At 38.1% G+C, this 22,235-nt stretch overlaps 2 protein-coding genes across 2 annotated transcripts; one reads left to right on the forward strand and one right to left on the reverse strand.

Annotated features, from left to right (window-relative positions):
• The first annotated feature begins 125 nt into the window (after nucleotides 1-125).
• Nucleotides 126-6,046, forward strand: pigf (phosphatidylinositol glycan anchor biosynthesis, class F). Its single transcript, XM_089122137.1, has 6 exons — nucleotides 126-361; nucleotides 608-857; nucleotides 1,715-1,806; nucleotides 1,878-1,994; nucleotides 3,117-3,225; nucleotides 5,919-6,046. The coding sequence occupies exons 2-6, from the start codon at nucleotides 630-632 to the stop codon at nucleotides 6,030-6,032; spliced, it is 660 nt and encodes a 219-aa protein (XP_088978263.1). The 5' UTR covers nucleotides 126-361; nucleotides 608-629; the 3' UTR covers nucleotides 6,033-6,046.
• rhoq (ras homolog family member Q) lies at nucleotides 5,392-21,198 on the reverse strand. Its single transcript, XM_039661414.2, has 5 exons — nucleotides 20,637-21,198; nucleotides 19,997-20,055; nucleotides 10,737-10,901; nucleotides 7,113-7,208; nucleotides 5,392-6,939 (listed from the first exon to the last, which is right to left on the reverse strand). The coding sequence occupies exons 1-5, from the start codon at nucleotides 20,776-20,778 to the stop codon at nucleotides 6,784-6,786; spliced, it is 618 nt and encodes a 205-aa protein (XP_039517348.1). The 5' UTR covers nucleotides 20,779-21,198; the 3' UTR covers nucleotides 5,392-6,783.
• Nucleotides 21,199-22,235: the final 1,037 nt, after the last annotated feature.

Below are 22,235 nucleotides of genomic sequence, written 5' to 3' on the forward strand. Positions count from 1 at the left end.
GTTGATCCAATAATAATTATAATAATAATAAATTAATATTTGTTAAATTATTTTATGATTAGAATATTTTTTTATGGTTTGGAGCAGTATGTTTTTTTTGAGAATGTTTTTGATTGTTAGTGACTTCATTTTCCCGGAAGTAGTTACACGGGATTCATGTTTTGTAAATAAACTGTTCACATTTATTTGCAGTCTTGTGGCATTCATTCTAGAAAGGTGAAACTTGAATTTGTTCAAATTGTTCAGGTGCTGAAGGAATCTGGTGATCCATTAGTTTAAGTTAATTTATTGGATATATAACTGTTAAATTACAACCAGGGCAGGCAGTCACAACACTCCACTGGTCATTCTTTACTTCAAAGTAAGTTGAATTTATCATTGAATAAACCGCTCGTTTTAGTTATATGGTAGTGTCCTTGCTTTTCTAACATTTCCTGGAAATTATGTTTTTATTGCCAGCCTCATTTTCACGTTGGACTTTTATCTGTCTTTCGTGTCCTTTCTTTGACCTTATATGAAATATTTTGAAAGACTCGCAAATGGCTTTATCATTTCTTTTCCAATTGTTCATTCATCCCATTAATTTACTTTCATTATTCTTTAACAGGTACCTTTATTTAACTTCCATAATGTGGGATGTTGAGATCAGGGGCATGGCATCTGCTCATGCCATTATTGCCTCCTCCATCTTCATGGCAACTGTCATGCCTGTTGTGTTTTTGGAAAACTTCTCTGTTTATGGGACCCACATGGTTTGGCTGTATTGTGTGGCTGGATCTGTTGCTGTGGTCAACATTGCAGTGTTTTGGCTTCTTGGCATCAGCCCACCAACAAAGAAAAACACAGTGAGCTACAAGGTAGAGATGGTCAGAACATAACTGATAACTAAATAGAATGAGCATTAAAGTCAGCATAAAACAGAAATTGTGATAGTCTTTTCTTCCCTATAGGGTGGTGCAATGATGATGTCAAGATGAATTCGCATCTGGTTCCCTCAAAATTTTCTTATGGGGTTTTTCACTTTATGAGTAAAACAATGTCTGTAGTAAACGTAAGATGTCGATACTTGAACGTTTTGTTCTACAACGAATAATTACACGCACTCAAACTCCAAATTTTCTTTTCCAGGTACTTAATAGGAACATAACAGCTTCAATATTTGCATTATCAATATGTTGCGTTCAGTTACTTTGAGTGTGTGGTACGTAACAGTGTGTGCTATTTATCAGTTATCAGAACAAAATGTCCAATTACTGTCAACTTATGTTTACCAAAGACCTTATTTTACTCATAAATTGAAAAACCCAATAGGAAAACCTAAAAAAAAAAAAAATAGGAAAAGGGAACCAGTGGTGAATTATTCTTCTATTTCTACTATTCTACTATTCTTTTGACATCATCCCTGCACCACTCTATTGTGATGTACCGGTATATAAGAGTGAAACGACTTCTTGAACAAAATAAAAAATAAAAATGTAAGGTGGGACTTGATTTTGTCCATTGGAAATAGATTGGATTGTTGTTGCTTTCTTTTTCTCACGCCAGTAAATACGTCATCACAGAAGAGATGGCAAGAGAAGTTATTTAATAAAAAAAGTGATGTGCATGGATACATCGTTTAGCCTATAATAAATACTGCAATATTCCATAAAAACAAAAGATGTCATTTTTGATTTCAAGGTGACTAAAGTTTCATTTGTTATTTCATTTACAGATCAACAGATTGTTCAGATCCTGTCTGTACTTTCTACTGTCATGCCTCTTTTTTCATTCTGTGGTGGTAATGTACGGCGCACCTCTGCTCGAGTAAGTGTTACATGTTTGTTTGTTTGTTTTGTGTCCAGAAATGTGAAATAGTTACCAATGTCATGTTGTAGGTCTGCCCTGGAGACGTTTTCTCTGGCCGTGCTGCTGTCCACACTCACTACATTGAGATGTCTCTGCATACTGGGCCCTAATGTACAGGCATGGATCCGTGTTTTCAGCAGAGATGGGTAAATGGCTTAAATCACTGCTTGCTCTGTTTACGGTGTGGAAGAGGCTTTGCTGAGCAGTTTGTGTTATTATTTCAGTGGCTGTAATCCACTAGATGGAGACCTTGACCAACTTTGACAAATGGGTACAACAGATCTCATTGAGTTTCAGCGATAAGGGATTATTGTAGGATGAACGCTTCAATAAAAAAGTTTAACTTAAATTAACTATAGCTTCACATTGACTTAAGTGTTTTGAACAAGACCACTGAACGTTTGTGCTATAATTTTGTGATGGTTTCTATGATATGATAGTCAGAGATACCGTGTCTTTGTACAGCTGCAGTATCTCTGTTTAAACGCTGCAGGAAATGTATCTCTCAGATGTAAATATGCAGTCTGTTTTCATCGAACATTCATAGTCCTCTTGTATCCTACATCACTACATTGTATAACAGCCAAAAAGCCTCATATTTTATAACCTACATATGGTATTTTAAGCTAAAGTTGTCAATTTTATTTGGTTGGTAAGATTTTAATGTTTTTGAAAGAAGTCTGTTAAGTTCACCAAGGTTGTATTTATTTGATCAAAAGATACAGTAAACCCTTAATATTGTTATGTATTTTTAAACTATTTAACCTATTTTAAAATGTAATTTATTCATGTGATGGCAAAGCTGAATTTTCAGCATCTTTACTCCAGTCTTCAGTGTCACATGATCCTTCAGAAATCATTTTAATATGATGATGTGGTCTTCTTGCTGCTTCTGAACACAATGAAACATTTTTTTTTTCAATATTCTTTGATGGCTTAAAAAGTAAAAAAAAACAACAACAACATTTATTTGAAATATTTCGCTGTTCTCTACTTTTTTGGCTGTAGATTGACCTATGGGATGACCCCAAAACTATTTCCAAGATAGAAGTCTTTACTTTCACTTCTGATCAATTTAATGCATGCTTGCTGAATGAAAGGACTAATTTCTTTAAAAAAACAAAACAAAGAAACGTACTGACGCCAAACTTCAATTTTATTTTGATATATGGTTAGTTTTCTGTACTCATGAGCAACATTTGAGCTTTATTCATTTTCATTTGTTAGCAATAGCAGCAATGTTATGATTAAACATGTGTCTTTTTCAGGGCGATGTCAGTGTGGGACACCTCTCTTCAGATTACCACCGGCTGTAGTGTGATTGGGGCCTGGCTGGGAGCTTTCCCTATTCCTCTCGACTGGGACAGACCATGGCAGGTTAGTGTGATGATCACACAGAAATTCCAGTCATTTTAAAAGGAATATATCATTTAGCAATTAATGCACATGCTTCCGACTCATTGAGACATGGTGCTCAAGTAGGTAATGCAGGTTTGAGTCTGGCTTGCAACACATCCCACTGCATCTCTCTTCCCCCTGATGATTTCATGTGAATCTCCATTAAATTTGTCCAGTAAAGTAAAACGTTGTTTCTTAAGTGCTACTAAACATAGTTATGCTCATTGCAGAGAGCAGATTTCTGCCGTGGCAGCATAATTGCAGTACAGGGTTCCTTGTTTTAAAAATCAGAAAGAAGGAACATGCCAGAGAAATCATTTTGCTTTGTAAATATATTGGTTTTGCTTTCCTTATGTTTATACAGTCTATTTATAATGCATGCAGTTAATTGCAGATAAAACACCCCCTATTGATAATCAAACCCCATTGATTTTGATTAAATGGGCAAACATAATATTGATTTTGTATATATATATATATATTTTTTAAATTTATTATTATTTTTTTTAATTCAGACAAATTAAACTTGCTTTCTAAACAAATAATGTGTTGTTAACTCTGAGAGCCTTTTTAGACAACATACACATTCCTCAACCAATCGTGCCGTAAACAGGTTTTGTTGGGAATGAACCAATCTTCATGAAAAAAATTGATGTTCTCAAAGCATAGAAGGACTGTGCGGATACTTCAATTATTCATGTGTTGTACAGACATTAATCAGAGGCCAGTGTTTGCCCTCGTTTTGCCCTCAAAATGTCACGCTGAAGTCTCCCCTGTGTGCTTTCTGACACGCTCTATACACACAGATGTCTAGACGAGGCCAGAGAGATGAAACTGACTCATTATGGGAGTGAGGAAGCTGTACTAGGGAGGGGAGTGAGGTTGGCATAGTCGTTAACTCACTAAACGCATGATGATGGGATTGTGAGCAAATGAGAAACTCTGGGGTGGTTACAGATACAGATGCTTTCCGCACAGACTCACTACTTCTCATTGCCATGACGCTATATATTGCAACCCATATCATCAAAGTCTTGAGATAATTGAATAATCAATCTTGCTGACATTATTTTAATTCTGAGCCACTCTTCATATCTTCAGTCATTTATGAAGGGAAGCAATCTCACTCTCTGGAAAAAAGACAGAAGTGGACAAGAAAAGGATGGATAGTGTTTATCAAATATTTTGTTGCTATTTTTCACATAATACCGGTGTGTGTGTTGTGTTTACATATTTGGCTTTATTTGTGAGGGCCAAATGTTCTTTCTTATATATTAATTTTTTTTTTGACAACTGACTAGTGAGGACATTTTATTGGTCCTTGCTAGTTAAAAAGCCGTATAAATCTGCCAAAAGATGTTTCTATTTAAATGTAGTGTTTTGCATATGTTTCTGTGATAGGTTAGCTGTTGGGTTAGGCGATATTTGCCAGATATAAAATCTATGTAGTGTCCTCACTAATATAGTGAAACAAATGTGTGAGTTTAATACACACACACACACACTGTTCAAAAGTTTCATGGTCAATTGGGGAAATTAAGGCTTCTATTTAAAAACGATTCATTAAACTGATCGAAATTGACAAGTAAAATCTATTTCATTAAAATGCTATTCTTTTTAATTTTTTGTATAACGATTCACAAATATATTTGTAGTTTCCCGCAAAAAAACAACAACAGAAAAATCAGCACAGCAGCACACTGACAACAATTAGAAATGTTTCTTGAGCTCCAAATCATCATACTAGAATGATTTCTGAAGGATCATGCGACACAGAAGACCGGATTAACGATGCTGAAAATTCAGTTCTAAATTATAATAAAAAAATAGAAACAAGTTGTTTTATAGTATATTTCACTATATTACTGGTTTACTTTTTTTTCAGCCTTCAGCCTTGGTGAGCATACGAGACTTTTCAAAAACATTAAAACCCTTATTGACCTTGCACGTTTTAATGGTAGTGTATATAAAGCTGTTAAAATATTTTATGTCACTTAATTAGTATAATAGTATTATTTTCCTCAAGTTAATATAACAGAAGAATAATTGCATATATAAAATGTATATGTGCAAGACTGAAATAAGGTATTAAAATATATATATATATATATATGAAGCAGCAACAAGACTAGAAACAAGACAAAATATTAGAAACACTTTTTTTTTATAGTCAGTAAGCATTTTGCGGCAAGTCACTAAATTTACATTTTGTATATCCACTGCACATTTGGCATCAACAGCAAGTTTTTAATCTTGAATGACTGTGCACTCATAAAACCATTGTGCCTTTTGACTTTTAGATTTGCATTCCATACATTTACTGTTTATAAAGGCTTTTTCTTTGTTGCAACAAAGTGCTGGAAGCTTTAAAGACCACTCTGACCACTCCACATTAGCATGGACTGCAGGTAATTCATTAAAAAGAAGATCACCTTGATCATATGAAGCAAAAATTCAAAATGCAAAGCAGTCGGCACAGACCTGAGAGGCAAGGCCACTGATACGTTATGCTCAAAACTCTGTTAAAAAAAGAAAGAGGAAGAAAGCAGTCTCAAATACAAAAATTTGGTTGGTAAAACACCACAGTAAATCTGTAGAATTTGCAGTCAGTCACTTGTGCTCCTGCAATATGACAGTTTTGATCTCTTCGATTTTGTGGCTCCTCTGTGCAGGTTTGGCCCATTTCCTGTACCCTTGGGGCAACTACTGGATTTCTGACTGGCCTTGTCGCTGCCCCTGTCTGGATCCACTGGCATCGCAAACAGCTCACCTACAAGCTTAAGTGAGGAAACAAAGGACACACCCACAGGCCACCAGAAACTTGACAGAGAAAAAGATCCAGGTTTGAGTCAAAAATGACTATCCATCCCAGTGCGTGCTCCAAATCAAAGAAAATGACTCTGGTCACATTTACAACAATACAAATTCTCTTTTTTTTTTTCTTCGTAGAATAGATATTTCATTGGTTGTATGCTCATAAATGGCAGTATATTTATTTGATAATTCCTCTCTTCCTTGTAAATAAAGCCAGTTCTGTCTTGAGACATTTTGTAAAAAGCAACGGTTTTGCGACCTAAATTGAGATGCTGAGTTTCCCTTTTTGAAGTCAAATAAAGTTTTACTTCTGTAAATGACCAAAGGGTTTGGTTGTGCTGTTTAGGCCTGTCTGAGTTTCGTACTCGTGCTCGCTGAGCCAGACACGGAAATACAGCTCGATTGTTCTTAGCCATTAAAAAGGGTGTCTCAGACATCTTTACATTTCTTTCATTGTCTATTCTCTGTGCTTCAGCAAATCATTTTGTTGTTTTCCTTGTATTTCATCTCGAAGATTAGTGTACTTGTGTCATTTCTCCCTGAAGAATGTGTCTTTTTGTCATTTGCCCATAACTTGGACTGTACAGCACCATCATTCATATTTCACAGCGTCCATTGGTTCTCGTTCCTTTAGTTCAGAAGTCAGATTGCTATCTGGGTGGTTGTCGATTGGTCACCATCAGTCCTTGCGTTCTTCCACCTGGACGCCCCTGAGCTGGTGTATCATGTGATGAGGCAGCAGTTGATGCAGCGTGGGCCCAGTCTTCGCTTGAGCGCGCCTTTCTTAGGAGCCAGAATGGCTATAATGGCCTCGTCGAACACAGTTTTCAGACCTTTCTGTGTCAGTGCTGAGCATTCAACATAACAGCAGGCACCAATCTGGAAATGCATAGAAAATGAAGACATCATTTTAGACATTCACTGTTCAAATCACGACAATGTGCTTTTCTTTTCACTTTCCCTTTGACCCATGTCTGAGTTTTCTCTCGATACAAAGTTTCAGTTTCGTTTTAAATTTGAGAAATAGGAAGTATCCTTGTTTTCCCCCTCACCTCCTTTGCTAGCTTCTGGCCTTGTTCTGTCACAATGGGCTTCTCCTTCACATCGTTCAGCTTGGAAATAGTTTTGGGGTCATCCCGTAGGTCAATCTACAGCCAAAAAAGTAGAGAGAGAGAAAGTTACAGTTAAGCAGGTCCAACATGAGGGGTTAACTGTATAAGGACGGTGAATGAGATTGTTTTTAGAGCAGAAGGCTCCAGGAAATTCAACCCAAGACCAGATGGTGGCATGCGTCTACAGACTTCCCCTTTCACCTAAAAAGTACCACCGCAGTTGTGTAGCAGGGTCTCCGCCTTCCCTGTTTCTAATTAAAATTCCACTTCATCTAAGTTTGAGATTTTGCCAGTTACTCTCCACAAAAAAAACTGCTCTCCATATATAATTATTATTAGTAGTAGTAGGAGGAGAACCAAATATATTTCACAAAAATATGAGTATTTAAGAACAAAATAATAATTTAAAGGAGTAGTTCACTTTAAAAAAAACTTTTGCTCATAATTTACCCACCCCCATGTCATCCAAGATGTCCATGTCATTCTTTCTTCAGTCGAAAAGAAATGAAGGTTTTTGATGAAAACTTTCCAGGATTTTTCTCCATATAATGCACTTTACTGGTAACCAAACGGTTCAAGGTCCTAAAGACAGTTTCAGTGCTGTTCAAAGGGTTTTAAACGATTCCAGACGATGAATAAGGGTCTTATCAAGCGAAATGATCGCTCAGTTAAAATAAAAATAACAAAGTTTAAGTTTTATAAGCTCAAATGGTCACCTTGCTCTGTTCTATGATGCTCGTTTGTGACTCTCCTGTTCAAACTTGTACAAATCTTTTTTCGTGTCATTTGGTTCATTCAATGAACCAAATGAACAAATTGACTTCGTTCATTTTGATAAACAAGTTCAAACAGGAGAGATAAAAGATTTTTATCGTTTCGCTTGATAAGACCCTTATTCATCGTCTGGAATCGTTTAAAGCCCTTTGAACAGTTTGCAGTTTTCACTGAAACTGTCTTTTGGACTTTGCACGCTTTGGTTCCCACTGAAGTCCATTATATGGAGAAAAATCCTGGAATGTTTTCATCGAAAACCTTTATTTCATTTTGACTGAAAAAAGAAAGACATGGGCATCTTGGATGACATGGGGGTGAGTAAATTATCAGCAAGTTTTTTTTTAAGAAAACTATTCCTTTAAATTTTAAATTACAATTACTATATTATACTAATATTTATGGCAGTCTTAATTTCTAAATGTTCAAACATTACACTGTTATGTCAGAAAACTCTTAAAGCTTCCCTTAATGAGAAGACTGTTGGTGTGTGTTGCATAATGAGCTGGACATGTCACTCTGAAGCATGCAGCGCATATATTTGTTTAATCAAATCACAGCCTTTGTGATTTGATACAGCTCACTAAATTATATTGCGATTTCAGATTCATTTCAATTACTCATGTAGTAGCCCTGGTTCAGGGTCCTTGTTCCCATGACTCTCTCTGCCCCCCATTCATATCGATTGCTCTGTATTCTGTATTCAGCTCACTTCTGTGGTCTGATTAAGATGGGAACGGAACACACAGCAATAAACATGACCTGACAGGACTAAGGCTGAAGACAAACCCTCACTCTCAACACACATTCATGGGATATAGTAATTACCAACACAATCATAATAAGCCGTTTGAACAATCTCATTGACCATATGTCATGAACATTTGATGACTGAACCTTTTACGATAGCACACAATTCATTATGTTCAATCCATAATATTATCACAAATATAACCACACATCTGTTACAACCACAATGCATTTTCACAGATCATACATCTGTAGCATCAGTAATTCTGACAGTCAACACAAAAACAAAACAAGACAATTAATGTGTTTTTTGCAATCTTTGGAAGAGTATAATAGGGATGCACAAAATAACCTATAGATAATGAATGTTTAATTGTGCATGGTTGTTTAGATTACCTTTTACCATTCATTTTAACACTCACCTCAATTTAAATCTTTGAAAACACAAATAATCTAATAACATTGTTAAATGTAATCTTCAGCAAATCTCAAAAATATGCATTTTTATACTGTACTGTAAGAAAAAAATATTTGGACGTTGAAGATCTCAAAAATGAAGTTCATTACAACATAGCAGTGCAGTGGCAAGGTACACAAAGCATCATGAGTTCACTGGCGTCAGAACGAACCCAGAACATCCAAATCTCAAACCTTTTATCCAGTTACAGTTTACTGTTGTAACAGCTGTGTCTGTAATGAAGTTGAGACACCCCGTTGTCTGAGAAGGTTCTCTGTGTCCTACAGACCCACACCCATTCCCATTCTACAATTGATGATGACCATTTGCTCTGGATGTGATCAACCCAAATGGTGAAGAACCAATATAACTTCACTTCTTCATCTCTATGATAATTAAGCCATTTTGAGGATGAGCTTATTCAAAAATATATATTAGAGTGGAATCTGGGTCGAGGCAGACTACAATTTCTTACAGTACAGTACATTATAGTTTTTTGATGCTGAAATTCACTTGTAGCATTTAAAGGTGCCATATGGAATAATAGAGGTAAAAATATCCAAAAAATGAGCTACAAGCATCAAAAGAATGAGAAGAAATAAGTGCAATGATGTCATTAAAAAACTGAAAAGTTATAGTGCTGCCGAGATATAAACCTAAATTAGCATGCTAAATTACTAGCCCCGGCCCGGCAGGTGTCGTAATACCGGTTTCGGCCATGGGAGGCGGTATGCGGGCGGGCAACATTACCATCAGCCAAACTGCAGTACACGAGTATGTCGCGCCGGCTTGTGTGTGTACTTAAACCTGATGTCAGTCGCGTGGAAATACAGCCCACTACTACATTTCAGTTCAGGGAAGAGTCTTCACAATACCGAAAATCATGATGGTAATGTTTATAATATATTCATGTCTTTGTATTTAGCAGACTAGAACAGGGCAATAATATAGTTTACATTTTGCAGTGATACAAACAATCAATAAGTTTCGATATGCTATATAGTATACATCACCCTGCTATAGTAAGCGAGTGCACTATATGTTTGCGGATAAAATTTGACATAAATAACATTTATGCAAAGAGTCAGGTGATAATATAATTACATTTGTGACCAAAAAATAAATAAATCAGACACTTGCTATATAGTACATCACTTTACATAAGGCCCGGTTTCCATCTGGTATTACGATACGTTTTTTCGTCGATCGGATCACAAGTGGACGACACCAAATACAAGTGGAAACAGGGTTTTAAGTTTTTGACCACTTGAAGAGGTAGTCGAAAACGCATTCAACCGGATTGCTTTCGGAGTGGAAACGTGGTTGAAACAGCCACTAAAGACTACTTTTCAACTACTAAACAAATGTCTATTCATTGCGGGATGTGTTATTGGGAAGCGTGCTTGTCAGTCAGGATTAAAACGTGGGTCAAGATTTGATGACAGGACACCACTATAGCAGCTCTGTAGCATACTAGTGTTCCTAATGTTTTTGTTACAAACTTGTGCACGGTTTCACATACAAAAACAAAAAGAAGGCAGTATACTGAATAATATTGTGCCATTTGTGTAGAAAAGTGTGTAAACCTGAGTGCCGATGAGCAGGTAAGGGACGTTGGGCGCGTACTCCTGCAGTTCAGGGACCCACTCCTCTCTTACGTTCTGGAAGCTGGCCGGATTCACCACGGAGAAGCAAATGAGGAAGACATCTGTCATGGGGTAGGACAGGGGTCGCAGGCGATCATAGTCCTCCTGTCAGACCAGAGGACTGGGTAAAAACAAGCACAGAGCCTTCTACTGTTCATAAGTCAACAATGGTTAAAAAAAAATAAGCATCAAAACTTTGAAACATTGAAAAGAAACATTTACTTTAGTAAAATACCCTTATATGAATTCACTTTGAATACTAATTGAGAACTAATAGCATCCACCAGTGTATTGAATCAGCATCCACAAATGCTCTACATTGGAACATAATCAGCAATCCCTTAAGCAGCAACCAGAAATTACTCGCTGACCCTAATGATCGAGCAGAGATTATTTTGATTTGGATTATGGCTCGTGAGTGACCATAAATCCATATTTCACTCAACAGCATTTCCTCCATCTCCTCATTCGTCCTTTTAAACAGCCCGGAGACATCGACATGTCCTCTGGAAACCAGAAACCCCAGACACTACAACAGATAAGCCTGGATTTACAGGGGACATGTGACTGATATTTTTGGGAGCTTGTTTTTTCCAACGTGTGTTTGTGTCTCCACACTCAGTGTGTTAGTATGCAATCATCCATGGTTATCCTTTCTAACAAGAGTGTAACAGCATGTGCCTCTGGCGATGCGTTGCAATACAAACATTTCATTTGCAACAGGCACCACTCAGGAATAGTCTTGAGCTTCCAGAAATGAAACCTCTTAAATGTGGCTTCAGAGTTTATTCTACCATGACGTCTCTCATCTAGGAGCAACTTTGTATATGAACTTCGAGGGACGATACTAACAACAGCGGAGTTAAGATTGCGAATAAAAGTACTTTTGCGAGTTTCTGTAAGCCTTTATGTGCGGTCATTTAAGAGAAATTGTTGTGAAATTTTGAGGGTGTTCACTGTCTATTGTTAATAGTGTAGAGATGTATAAAAGCACAGCTCACACATAAGTCACTTTTAGCTTTCTATTGGTCAATGTGTCAAATTCGTGGGACCAACTTAAAGGGATACTCCACTTTTTTTGGAAATAGGCAGTTGAGTATTACCGTTTTTTAATCCATTCAGCTGATTTTCTGATATTTAGAAGAATATCAGTAACAAGACAGTTTCTGGTCTCATTGACTTTCATTGAAAAAAAAAATATACTATGGAAGTCAATGAGACCAGAAACTGTCTGGTTACTGATATTCTTCTAAATATCAGAAAATCGACCGAATGGATTTAAAAATGGTAAAACTCGACTGTTTAACTCTGGGGGGGGGGGGGGGTTGGGGGTAACACTGGGGTAAAGCTCACTTTTAGCGATGTCAAAAACGCACACACTCGGTACACACAACACAGCCAGACAGTCGCTCATCCATCAAGAAGATTGGCGAGCGATATAAACCTTCTGTTGTTACTTGCAACTGTCAATGTTTCAAGGCCAAATGTGCTGTTCTGTGGCTGAGATATGAACTTGCGATATATAACCTTTAGAATTACAGCCAAAACGGTTTGCTATTGCTGTGGGGAGATCATCCTGTCCCTGCCACATGACAAATCAGGCATAGTTGCAACATAACCTGACAAAACAAAGTTGAGCAGGTGCATCTGTGGTGTAAGTGAGACTGTTGTGTCAGTGTGTGTTGCCCCTGTGGGCCGACTGCGTTATAAATACACTCGCTGCCCATCCTTTGGCCTGTTCAAACATTCTACAGGGGGCAGGGTGGGAGGGATGGTGTTATTTACAGCTGGCCTTTGCCAAAACTGAATGTAGAAAAAGCCAACACATCATCCACCCACGTCTCCTGCATATCTCCATCTACCACCAGAGAACACACATTTAACATGTCCATGTTGGGAGTCGCTATTGAAATGTAGAGATGCTAACTTCAAGGTGAAATGTATGTATTTCCAAGCCACTAACGGCACCAAACAAAATTGCAATCTTTGTGTTCAAAAGGCCCAATCTGATTGAAGAAGACAACTTATTTAGTTCATTGGCATTGCACAGTGTATACCGACATCAGATCTTATGACACAAATCTGCACAAATCAAACACACCTGATTCAACTCATCTGTTTGTCAGTAAAGACTACAAGACCCAAAGATGGGTGTGTCAGATATGAGAGAAATTCAAAAATGTGCAGTGTTGGGTGAATGCCAGGACTATTAAAATGCCCAAACTGACAAAAAAAATGGGGTTCAGCGCTTGGGGATCAGCTTCCCCAAGAGACGCATCCACATTCTCCTATTCCAATAGATGCATATGGGAGTGTCACAACGGTCTTTTTCAATGGCTCAGGTTTGACTAATAATTTGGAGTAGTTTTCACTACATTCGTTTCTACTGTAGCATCAAAAGTCAGTTGAGATGAAGCTATTGTTGGCTGTGAGCACCAGTTAATTAAATAGTTTTTATATTAGTGCTTCATTCCCTTGAAAACGCCCTGTGACGGCTTAGCGTGACCCAGAGCCCGTTAATAATGAAATATGTGACATTTGGGAAACTGTATGTGTGTGCACGTATACCTGTGTGAACGTGAGTGCCCTGTTCTTTTGGGAGCTGAGGGAAATGGATTGAAAAAAAGAGCGAGACAGCAGTCTATGCAGTGAACCTGGAAACACCCTTCTCTGCTGCCATCATTACCATAAAGCTCTCCCTCCAGCTGATACCACTGACAACAGACAGCCTATGAATGCACACATTTCTCCTGGAGTATGAGTACAGTGACAATACAATAGACAATAGTCAATTGTGCACAGCTTCTCCTCTAGACATAGTACTGTATAAGACAACTGCTTCTGTCCCTCTTCTATTCTTTGCTTCTTACAAAAGCATATCTGATATGGGATGGAGCAGGACTATCAGCTGTTTGTTATCTGTAATGAGATGCCTAGTCACTAGCAGAACCGTCACGATATGGACGTCGTGGTTCGGTGCATACAGTCAGACAACGAATACAGTCTGTCACAGTCGATCCACACTCCAATCCAAAAGGGGTAATGCTAATGCTAATCAGCCTATGCAAAACAAAAACTATGCAAGAGTGCATTCTGTTTACGGTGTATTGCTTAATACTCTAAAGGAGGCTGTACTGTCCAAACTACCTCATGGGGGACGAATGGTGCGTTCATGTGCTATGGTAATTATGGTAAATACCAAAAGCCGACGTGGAAAATGCACATGAACACCCCCTCATGTGGTATTTACCACTGGGCAACTCGTAGAATAATTTGATGGACGAGTTGCCGAGATGAGATAAACTGTCTTTTCAATCTGACCTTTTCAAAATGGCGGAGAGCACCGTGAGAGTCGTGAATGGTAAAAATATATATGATCTAGAAAATATACAGCATATTATTTACCTTTTGAGTTTTGATAAATCATTTTATTGCTGTTGCAGATGACTTATTTAGCTAAAACTATTTTAGATTGCTTAACAGGTCTGGATCTCCATCTTTTTACCACATTACAGACAACAAAAGCACTTGAACGCAACACACTGGTAAATACCAGTTCACAAGTGGAAAATATCCTATTTGAACGCACCATAAATGCAGATAGTTGGAACAAAATGTAATTTGCACTACTGTCAGTTCCGTTCAAAATAAATGAAAAGAAACCTTACATTGGGGATTTATTGCTGTTTCCTGTTCTACCAAATTCATATTCAACAGTGACCCAAAAACCAAGAACGAGACTTCTGTGTACCGTTACACCCCTACTAGTCACTGTCCTCTTCAGACATCCAAATTATATAATATGCCTTTATTCTACTAAAACACACACTCAGTTTCAAATACATTTGTGTGTTGGAGTTAGGGTTGCAAAATCAGAGACACACATTAAAGCATCTGGTATATTACTACTTTATATATTGTATATCAGCATCAGTCATCAGCATCTATACTGTTCTATGTTCCAACCGTACAGCGTTGACTGTGTCTGGTTTTATTGCAGCACAGTTTACAACATTGGGCCAACAAAGCAAGCATCCATCCATCCATCACTTATATTGCAATTGCCTTGCCCTTTTCTCTTCCCTCAGCCGGCCCTTGACTTTCAGATCAGATTCCAATCTGTCTAACTGTACAGTGGTGTTAAGATTCCCAGTCACAGAGAGGAGTTGAGAGAATGAGAGACCAATATGGTACAGAGAGAGGGGGAAAGTGTTTTTACACTGCTGTTCCTATGAAACATTTATCTCAAGAGCCCCTCTGCTCTCCATTTAATGCATGTATGCACATTTCCTGTACACCTAATTCAAACAGATTTAACCTCAATGGACATGTGTGAGTGAGAGACCATAAATTCTGAGGTCCATCTTCATCTGTCAATCTTCTGTATAATAAGTATGTCAACGTGTGTTATGTTTATCTGTGTTTGCTGTGGTGAAATAAGTGGGTCAATCTGCAGTTGATAGTCTCTTTGCAGATAGCACCTCATTCCTTACATAAGACAACAGGAATCAGAGAGAGAGAGCGAAATCAGCAAGCTAAAATTACCCACAAGGCCCACTTATGCAAGTTGAAGAAGAATCAAAGTGGGAATGTAATGGTTGGGTGATTTTCCACAGAAAGTTTTATATTCAGAAAGAATGGGACTAGAGGAAGGGAAGGAGATGGAGAATGAAAGAAAGAAAGAGGCTCCTCTGCCATTATCCATTCCAAAGAGAATAATTCATGGCTGTGTTTACTCCGATTAATTGAAGCTTGCTGTGTGGTACAGCGAATAAACACAAACACACACACACAGGCGGATTAGTCAGCCCAGATGAAGCTCAGTCAGGTTTTTCCTTTCACACTTCCTCCAGGAGTTAAATCAGACTCTGGGAAGATGCTTTTCCTGCACCTATGACAAACACCAAATAAAAAAAAACTAAACTAAAAAAAACAAAACACCCAACAATATGACACCTGAGGTCGCATCAAATGTGGTCTGTAGGGATCGACAAAACATCAGTGAGCGTATTGGTATCAGCCTGCAAATACGATCCAGAATGTGGCAGAATGCTTGGTCTCACTCCATTTACTCCCTGTAACTGCAAACATCAAATTCAAGGCTCTGACCAGGCATTAATGACTGATTCTGGGACTGCATCCTAAATACCACTTTCCTTTGAGGTCAGTGAGTAAGCCATACCTGATGGTACCCTCACAATGACGCACACACTCAAGAACGAGAACCTCTGTACCGCTGTGGTGGAATGCGTCAAACTTTTCCCTGATATTCTGAGACCGTTCAAATCTTCAAGAAATGAATGAACACTTCTGTGATTAATTATGCTTTTCTATTTTCTGCAATTACACTTCTGATTTAGCTTTTATACTGTTCTGATTTACTCTTGAAATTCCAACCTAGGCTTAGATGGTAGAACCTGCCTCGACCCACATTTCTGAAAAATTTAAAAATCGTACCTATTAACTAAACATACTTGACCTAACTTAATACACTCTAAAAAATGCTGGGTAAAATATGGACAACTCAGCCATTGGGTTACATTTTTAAATTAAATTTTTAACCCAATGGCTGGGTTTGTCCATATTTTACCCAAAATTGGGTTAAAACAACCCAGGATTTTTTTTTAGAGTATAGCCATTATGCAATTTAGTGAACACTTAATCTGGTTTAGTACGTCTGATAGTAAAGTGAAACTACATCAGTAGGGTGATGTTGTCGTCACATATGCTTAGTAAGACCACACACACACACACACAATGAACCCAGAGTACCCATGTCACACCCCATTTATCTCTCTGCACTGGCTTCCAGTTTCGGCTTGCAATAAAGTTCAAGACGTGCTTGCCTATAAGAGTATCAGTCCCAACATAAAAGTAATTATCAAAAGTCAAAATTTCATTCAGTGCAATTTGTGTGCTTTTTCAGTCCTGTCTCCACTAATAAAAGACATAAATGTGTGTTTGTGTGTGGTTCAAACTCAATATCCTTCTTTTATCCCAGAAATAGACTCTAGCAAGAATTCAAAGCAGTTGGCAATAAAAGGAACAAATGTGAGCACTTCAGAAATATGAAACATTTTATGGTTTAAAATCCCTTCTAGTTATCTGGCTGGTCATGAGGTAGACCGAGCCCCAGAAAGGGCAAAAGGCAGTCACAGACACTGGGGTGGGATTGAAAAAAAAAAAGCTGACTGCAGCTGGGGCCCAGTTCCCTCTCTAAGGCTTATCAAGAACCTGCCAACTCAACGCCCTGTTAAAACATCACCCAAGTGAATAAAGAAAGAGGTGAAGGACTAAGAACAGAGGACGTACGGTCAGGATTAGATGGTTGAGGCGGAACTGGGAGACAGATGTCAACATCTAAGAGTTTGCCCCTTTACTGACACTATCCAGCTTACTCTCTGACTCCTCCTGAGGCCATTAGCATGTCAGGACCAATCAGACGGAGAGCCTGTGAAGACATTCAACTGACATGCATCTGCTTATGAGCTATATGAGGCCCTCTTGCTTAGCAATAACAGGCTTGAAACTGTTTTAACAGCTAAAATAGAATGATCATCTGCCTATTTTTCCAATATTGCTATCATTTATTCACAGCATAAAGTGTGCCAGAAAACTCTCCTTTCACTATTCACAGATTTAAAATACATGGCTATATGGAGCACGCACACACTCATTGACACATGTCTGAGAAGGGCAAGTTAACCTTTGTCATACAAAGGGAATTCAGATGAGGTCTTTTATCTAGTCAATGCAGAACAGAATGTTTATGGAATCTATAAATTGGGATATTGTAGTCAATTGCACAATACTGATGAAAAAACTAATTATAGATTTGAGATGTCTAAAAGCCAATTCACACTGCGCCGCCGCCGACACACGTCGTCAGTCACCAGATTAAGCACATCACTTCTCAGACATTCCAAGACCCGACAAATGGTGATTAAAAAATTATCTGCCAAAATAAGAGCCGACCAAAGGCAATAGGCGTAACGCACACTTATCTGACAAAACCCGATTAAGTGTCTTTTGGTGAAGTGTAAACTGGCCTTAAAAGTATAAACTGATAGTTACATATTTCAAACACTAATCTACAGAAGGCCTTTTATTACTTTCAAACATTTCGGGTTCAAAGAACTAAAATGTTTGGCAACTAAAAGACACACATACACTGTTTTTTGCTTTTTTTTTTCCCCCCAGTTATGTAGCAATATAAATATTGGCCCCAAAAGGACATTTTGGAATGTATGAATGTATGAATTTTCTTTTGCATTCAGCAAAGGTTTCAATAGACATCAGGGTGATTAAATAAATTTTGGGTGAACTGCTTCTTTAAGTCTGTCCTGAACATCAGCTTTAAATTGAAAACCCTCTTTCCTGTTCTTCAGCTAAATGAATCCTCTTGATCAAGTGATCGGTTCTGTACGGTACTAACTGGTGCCAGCTGTTGAGAAAGGCAGCATGTGGGAAGGATTTTCGGTGTTTGAACTGCTTTAAAACTAAACCCCACCACTTGGCCCTCAGTGACACTTCTACACATCTGGCCCACCACTCACATTTTTTTTTTGTCTTTTTAAAGGATGACGCTCAATGGAAAAAAGCCGACTCAGATGCACTACTCCACAGTTTTTGAACTAAGAGCTTCAAAGTGTGTGTTTTTTTTTTTTTTTTTGTATATCCTGAAGTCCTGGCCATAATTTAGTTTCATGATAACCATTAAAACAGCATGAAAAAAATATGAGGATTTTGTTTTCTATACATCAGATGAATTAAACTACACTAACACTACAAGGCAAAATTGATTTAAATCAGCCATCTTTAACTGTTCAAACTAATTTTTTGATGCTTATTTAATTGTAGAATGGTAAATAAAGTTTCACAAGACATTGAATCCAAAGTAAATAAATAGAGATATTCAGCTTTTAACAGTTTAAGCCTGTACCGCTTCTGAATTATTGGCCCTGGGCGAGAACAGGCATCAGGCTTAGAGTTCAATCTACATTTACAGCTTGGTACTTGGTAGATTCATGCATACCGACACATAGTGCACTGCTGTGGAAATATTAATAACTTCAATTAGATAACCCGACCGTGGACCACAAAACCAGTTACATGGATAATTTTTTTTTAAATATAGATTTATACATCATCTGAAACTGAATAAATGAGCTTTCCATTGATTTATGGTTTGTTATGATAGGACAATATTTGGCTGAGATACAACGATTTAAAAAATCTGGAATCTGAGGGTGCAGAAAATCGAAACATTGAGAAAAATCGCCTTTAAATTTGTCCATTTATCTTCGGGATTGTGCTGCATTCACTCACATATACATATACATATACATATACATATACATATACATATATATATATATATATATATATATACACACACACACACACAAGACCAGCTCACTCGAGTCCGAGTCGAGACCGAGACCATAGAGGGTCGAGTCCGAGTCAAGACCGAAACCGGAGAGGGTCGAGTCCGAGTCGAGACCAGTCCGAGTCGAGACCGAGACCATAGAGGGTCGAGTCCAAGTCGAGACCGAAACCAGAGAGGGTCTTTCAGCACACAGGTTGTAAAATTACTATTTGCACAGCTAAAACTCCAGAAATGTATTTGTTTAGACTAGCCATTTTGGAGAACAATTGTCAAAGGCCATATGGCAAATTAAGATCTTCTTTCATGATCACTTTCAACATCTTGGTTAAGACACAAAAACAGAGGAAGTAAAGATTTCAGATTGCTGTTGCATTCCCACTGCTTCACATGTTGATCTTTCCTCTGAGAGTCACCAGTGTGTGTTCACCTGTTGAGTTTGAAATTCTGTAATCCAACCCTCACACTTATCTTTTTCCAAAACCATGACTTTCTTCTGTGGAGAACAAAAGGAGATGTAGACAGAATTTCATCTGTTTCCATATAACGAATACGACTGCCAGCCTGACTGACATCATCTGTTTTTGTTCCATAAAAGATATTTAGTAATACGGGTTTGGAACGACGTGAGAGTGAGTAAATGATGCCAGAATATATTTCTGGAGGAATGATCCCTTTAAATCAGATGCATATGATGCCAAAAAGACTCTGAATGGATTTGAACAGGCCACCATGTACTTTTCCTGTATTGATCGAGTTACTATTGCTAATGAAAAAGCCTCAGGCCAATGAGAAAAGAATGGTTTAACCCTACCTGACCTGCAGTGTCATACAGCCCCAGCAGGTACTGTTTTCCTCCAACGGTCACACTCACTGAAAACAAAAATCACAAATTATTATTTTAAATATGATTCAGGATCATTTTAAATGGGACGACGCTATCATTTTGATTAAAGAAAAAGGCTGTTTCTTTGTTTTCTCTGTTGATTTTTGAACAAGTTAAAGAAGAAGAATGCAAATTAATGTTAGTTACTGATCAGCTGAAAGAGGGGTGCACATTTGTTATAGCTTATTTATGATCAAGAGAAAGAGAAAATACTCAGTTTTATTTATTTCTGTTCAAGTAAAAGAGGGAAGCAAATTTATATTTATTAATTTCTCATCGAGTGAAAGACGCACTTTGGTCTTGTTTTCTTCTAAATGAAGAAGAGAGTTTTTTTTTTTCATTTATTTATTTCTGATCAAGGGAAACCTATGAATCGTGCCACAAGAATGCAGATGTGCACCACTTGCATCCTCAGCCCACAGGTGGTTTCCATTATCGCAACACAAGTGACTTTGAGGTATTGTACCACTAAATAAACGTATATGCCTACGTTTAGGCTATATATCAAATACACACTGAAATATTGATTCATGTTTATTATGTCGCAGTAACACGTTGGTATATTTACCTGCATAATGATCAAAAACAGTGGGCACATATTCCTCTGGAAAGGCGTCGTTGGCATAGCTCATCAACAGACAAGTTTTTCCAACGGCGCCGTCGCCGACAACCACGCATTTCAACATGATGCTGCCGGTTCCGTTTGCCATGACGATAACAAAACGCGTGCATTCACCATCTTCATCTGCTGGAGATATATCCACCTTTATTAGAGCTCCATTTAGGCGTCACCGTCAGCAGCAGCGCCGCGCTCGGTCTGCAAAAACAGCTGAAATGCCATTTCCTCACCCCGCTTCACAAATTTGGCATTGACTGAGGTGTTCCCCCTTTAAATACTGGCACACGCCGAGCGCGTGCCGCTCCAGTGAGATAGAAGCAAGCGAAGCGATAACTTTCGGGTTGTAAAGACATCAACCTGAAAAGCGCGTGCACAACACTATACGCCCTCACACAGCTGTCCCACTTTCCCTACTTTCCAACCCCAGTATCACCTCCTCTGACTCTTGAGCCCAACGCGGATTGACTTGAGACATAGGCGGGGTATTAACTCTGAATCAAGGGATCAACTATAAAAATTGGTTATATGTTTGAATCAACCAGCCATGATTAAACTGAGAGTCAGACTGAGACTAATTTCCCATTAAAAGGGCAGGAAGTTCAGGAATATAGTTCAGTAACACAGTTGGATAGGCTACTTTCACTAAATTTTGCTTATGCAAATTCACTCACTGTCTCGGTTGTCTGACTCGTGATCAAAACGATTTAAAGGTTAAATTATTGTGATTTAGGCTAAACATGAAATAAATAGTTTTTATCAACTGCTTTAATGACATTTGTTTGATCTGTAACGTTTTAACACTGGACGTACTACAAACTGACAGCAATGTATAGGCTAATCTTTGATGAAGTTTAAGTTGTTGCTATCGCAAGTCATATTTTTCGTTTCTGCACTTTCTAGATGATCCCCAACACCTGATCGCAGTCCAATCAGCTGGAAGCGGGCAGGCTGGTCAAGGATGCTCTGCTGTATCACTTTTGACAGCTACTGCAGGAGGCACGTGACCAAACAATTACCTCATACCTTGTGAGTGAGTGAGTGTGTGCGTCTCTGTGCTCTGTGTGTGTGTGTGCGCGCGCGCGCGCGTGTGTGTGTGTGTGTGTGGGGGGGGGGGGGGGTCAGGGGGGGATTTTGTGTGGGCGCGCACCAATAAAACGGTGTGGTCTGTGGTGCAGACGCGCCCATTCGCTTTGACATCATCACTGTGTCTGTGCAGATTCTCTTGTCAGAATAATTGTATTTTTAGATTACTTAGCTACATTTATTATTTTTTTGTGTGTGTTGAAATTTTTTTGGGGACGAATGAAGAGGAAAAAAATAGGCAACCAGAAAAACTAATTTTAGCCATATAAAACGACCGCGATTCGTATGGTTGCTGCTCCCATTGTGTTAAGATTTTGTTGCACAATCATTCACAACTAGGAGTTTACACACTAATTATGTAGTTCATACTATTAAAGGACATTTTTAGGAATTTAGGCTATAGATATAATGATACAAAGTCAATTTTAAGTCAATTTTTAGTCAATTTGCCATAGACTTAAATGT

This window comes from Pimephales promelas, chromosome 17 (assembly GCF_988280905.1).
Source record: "Pimephales promelas chromosome 17, fPimPro1.hap1.1, whole genome shotgun sequence".
NCBI lineage: Eukaryota > Metazoa > Chordata > Actinopteri > Cypriniformes > Leuciscidae > Pimephales > Pimephales promelas.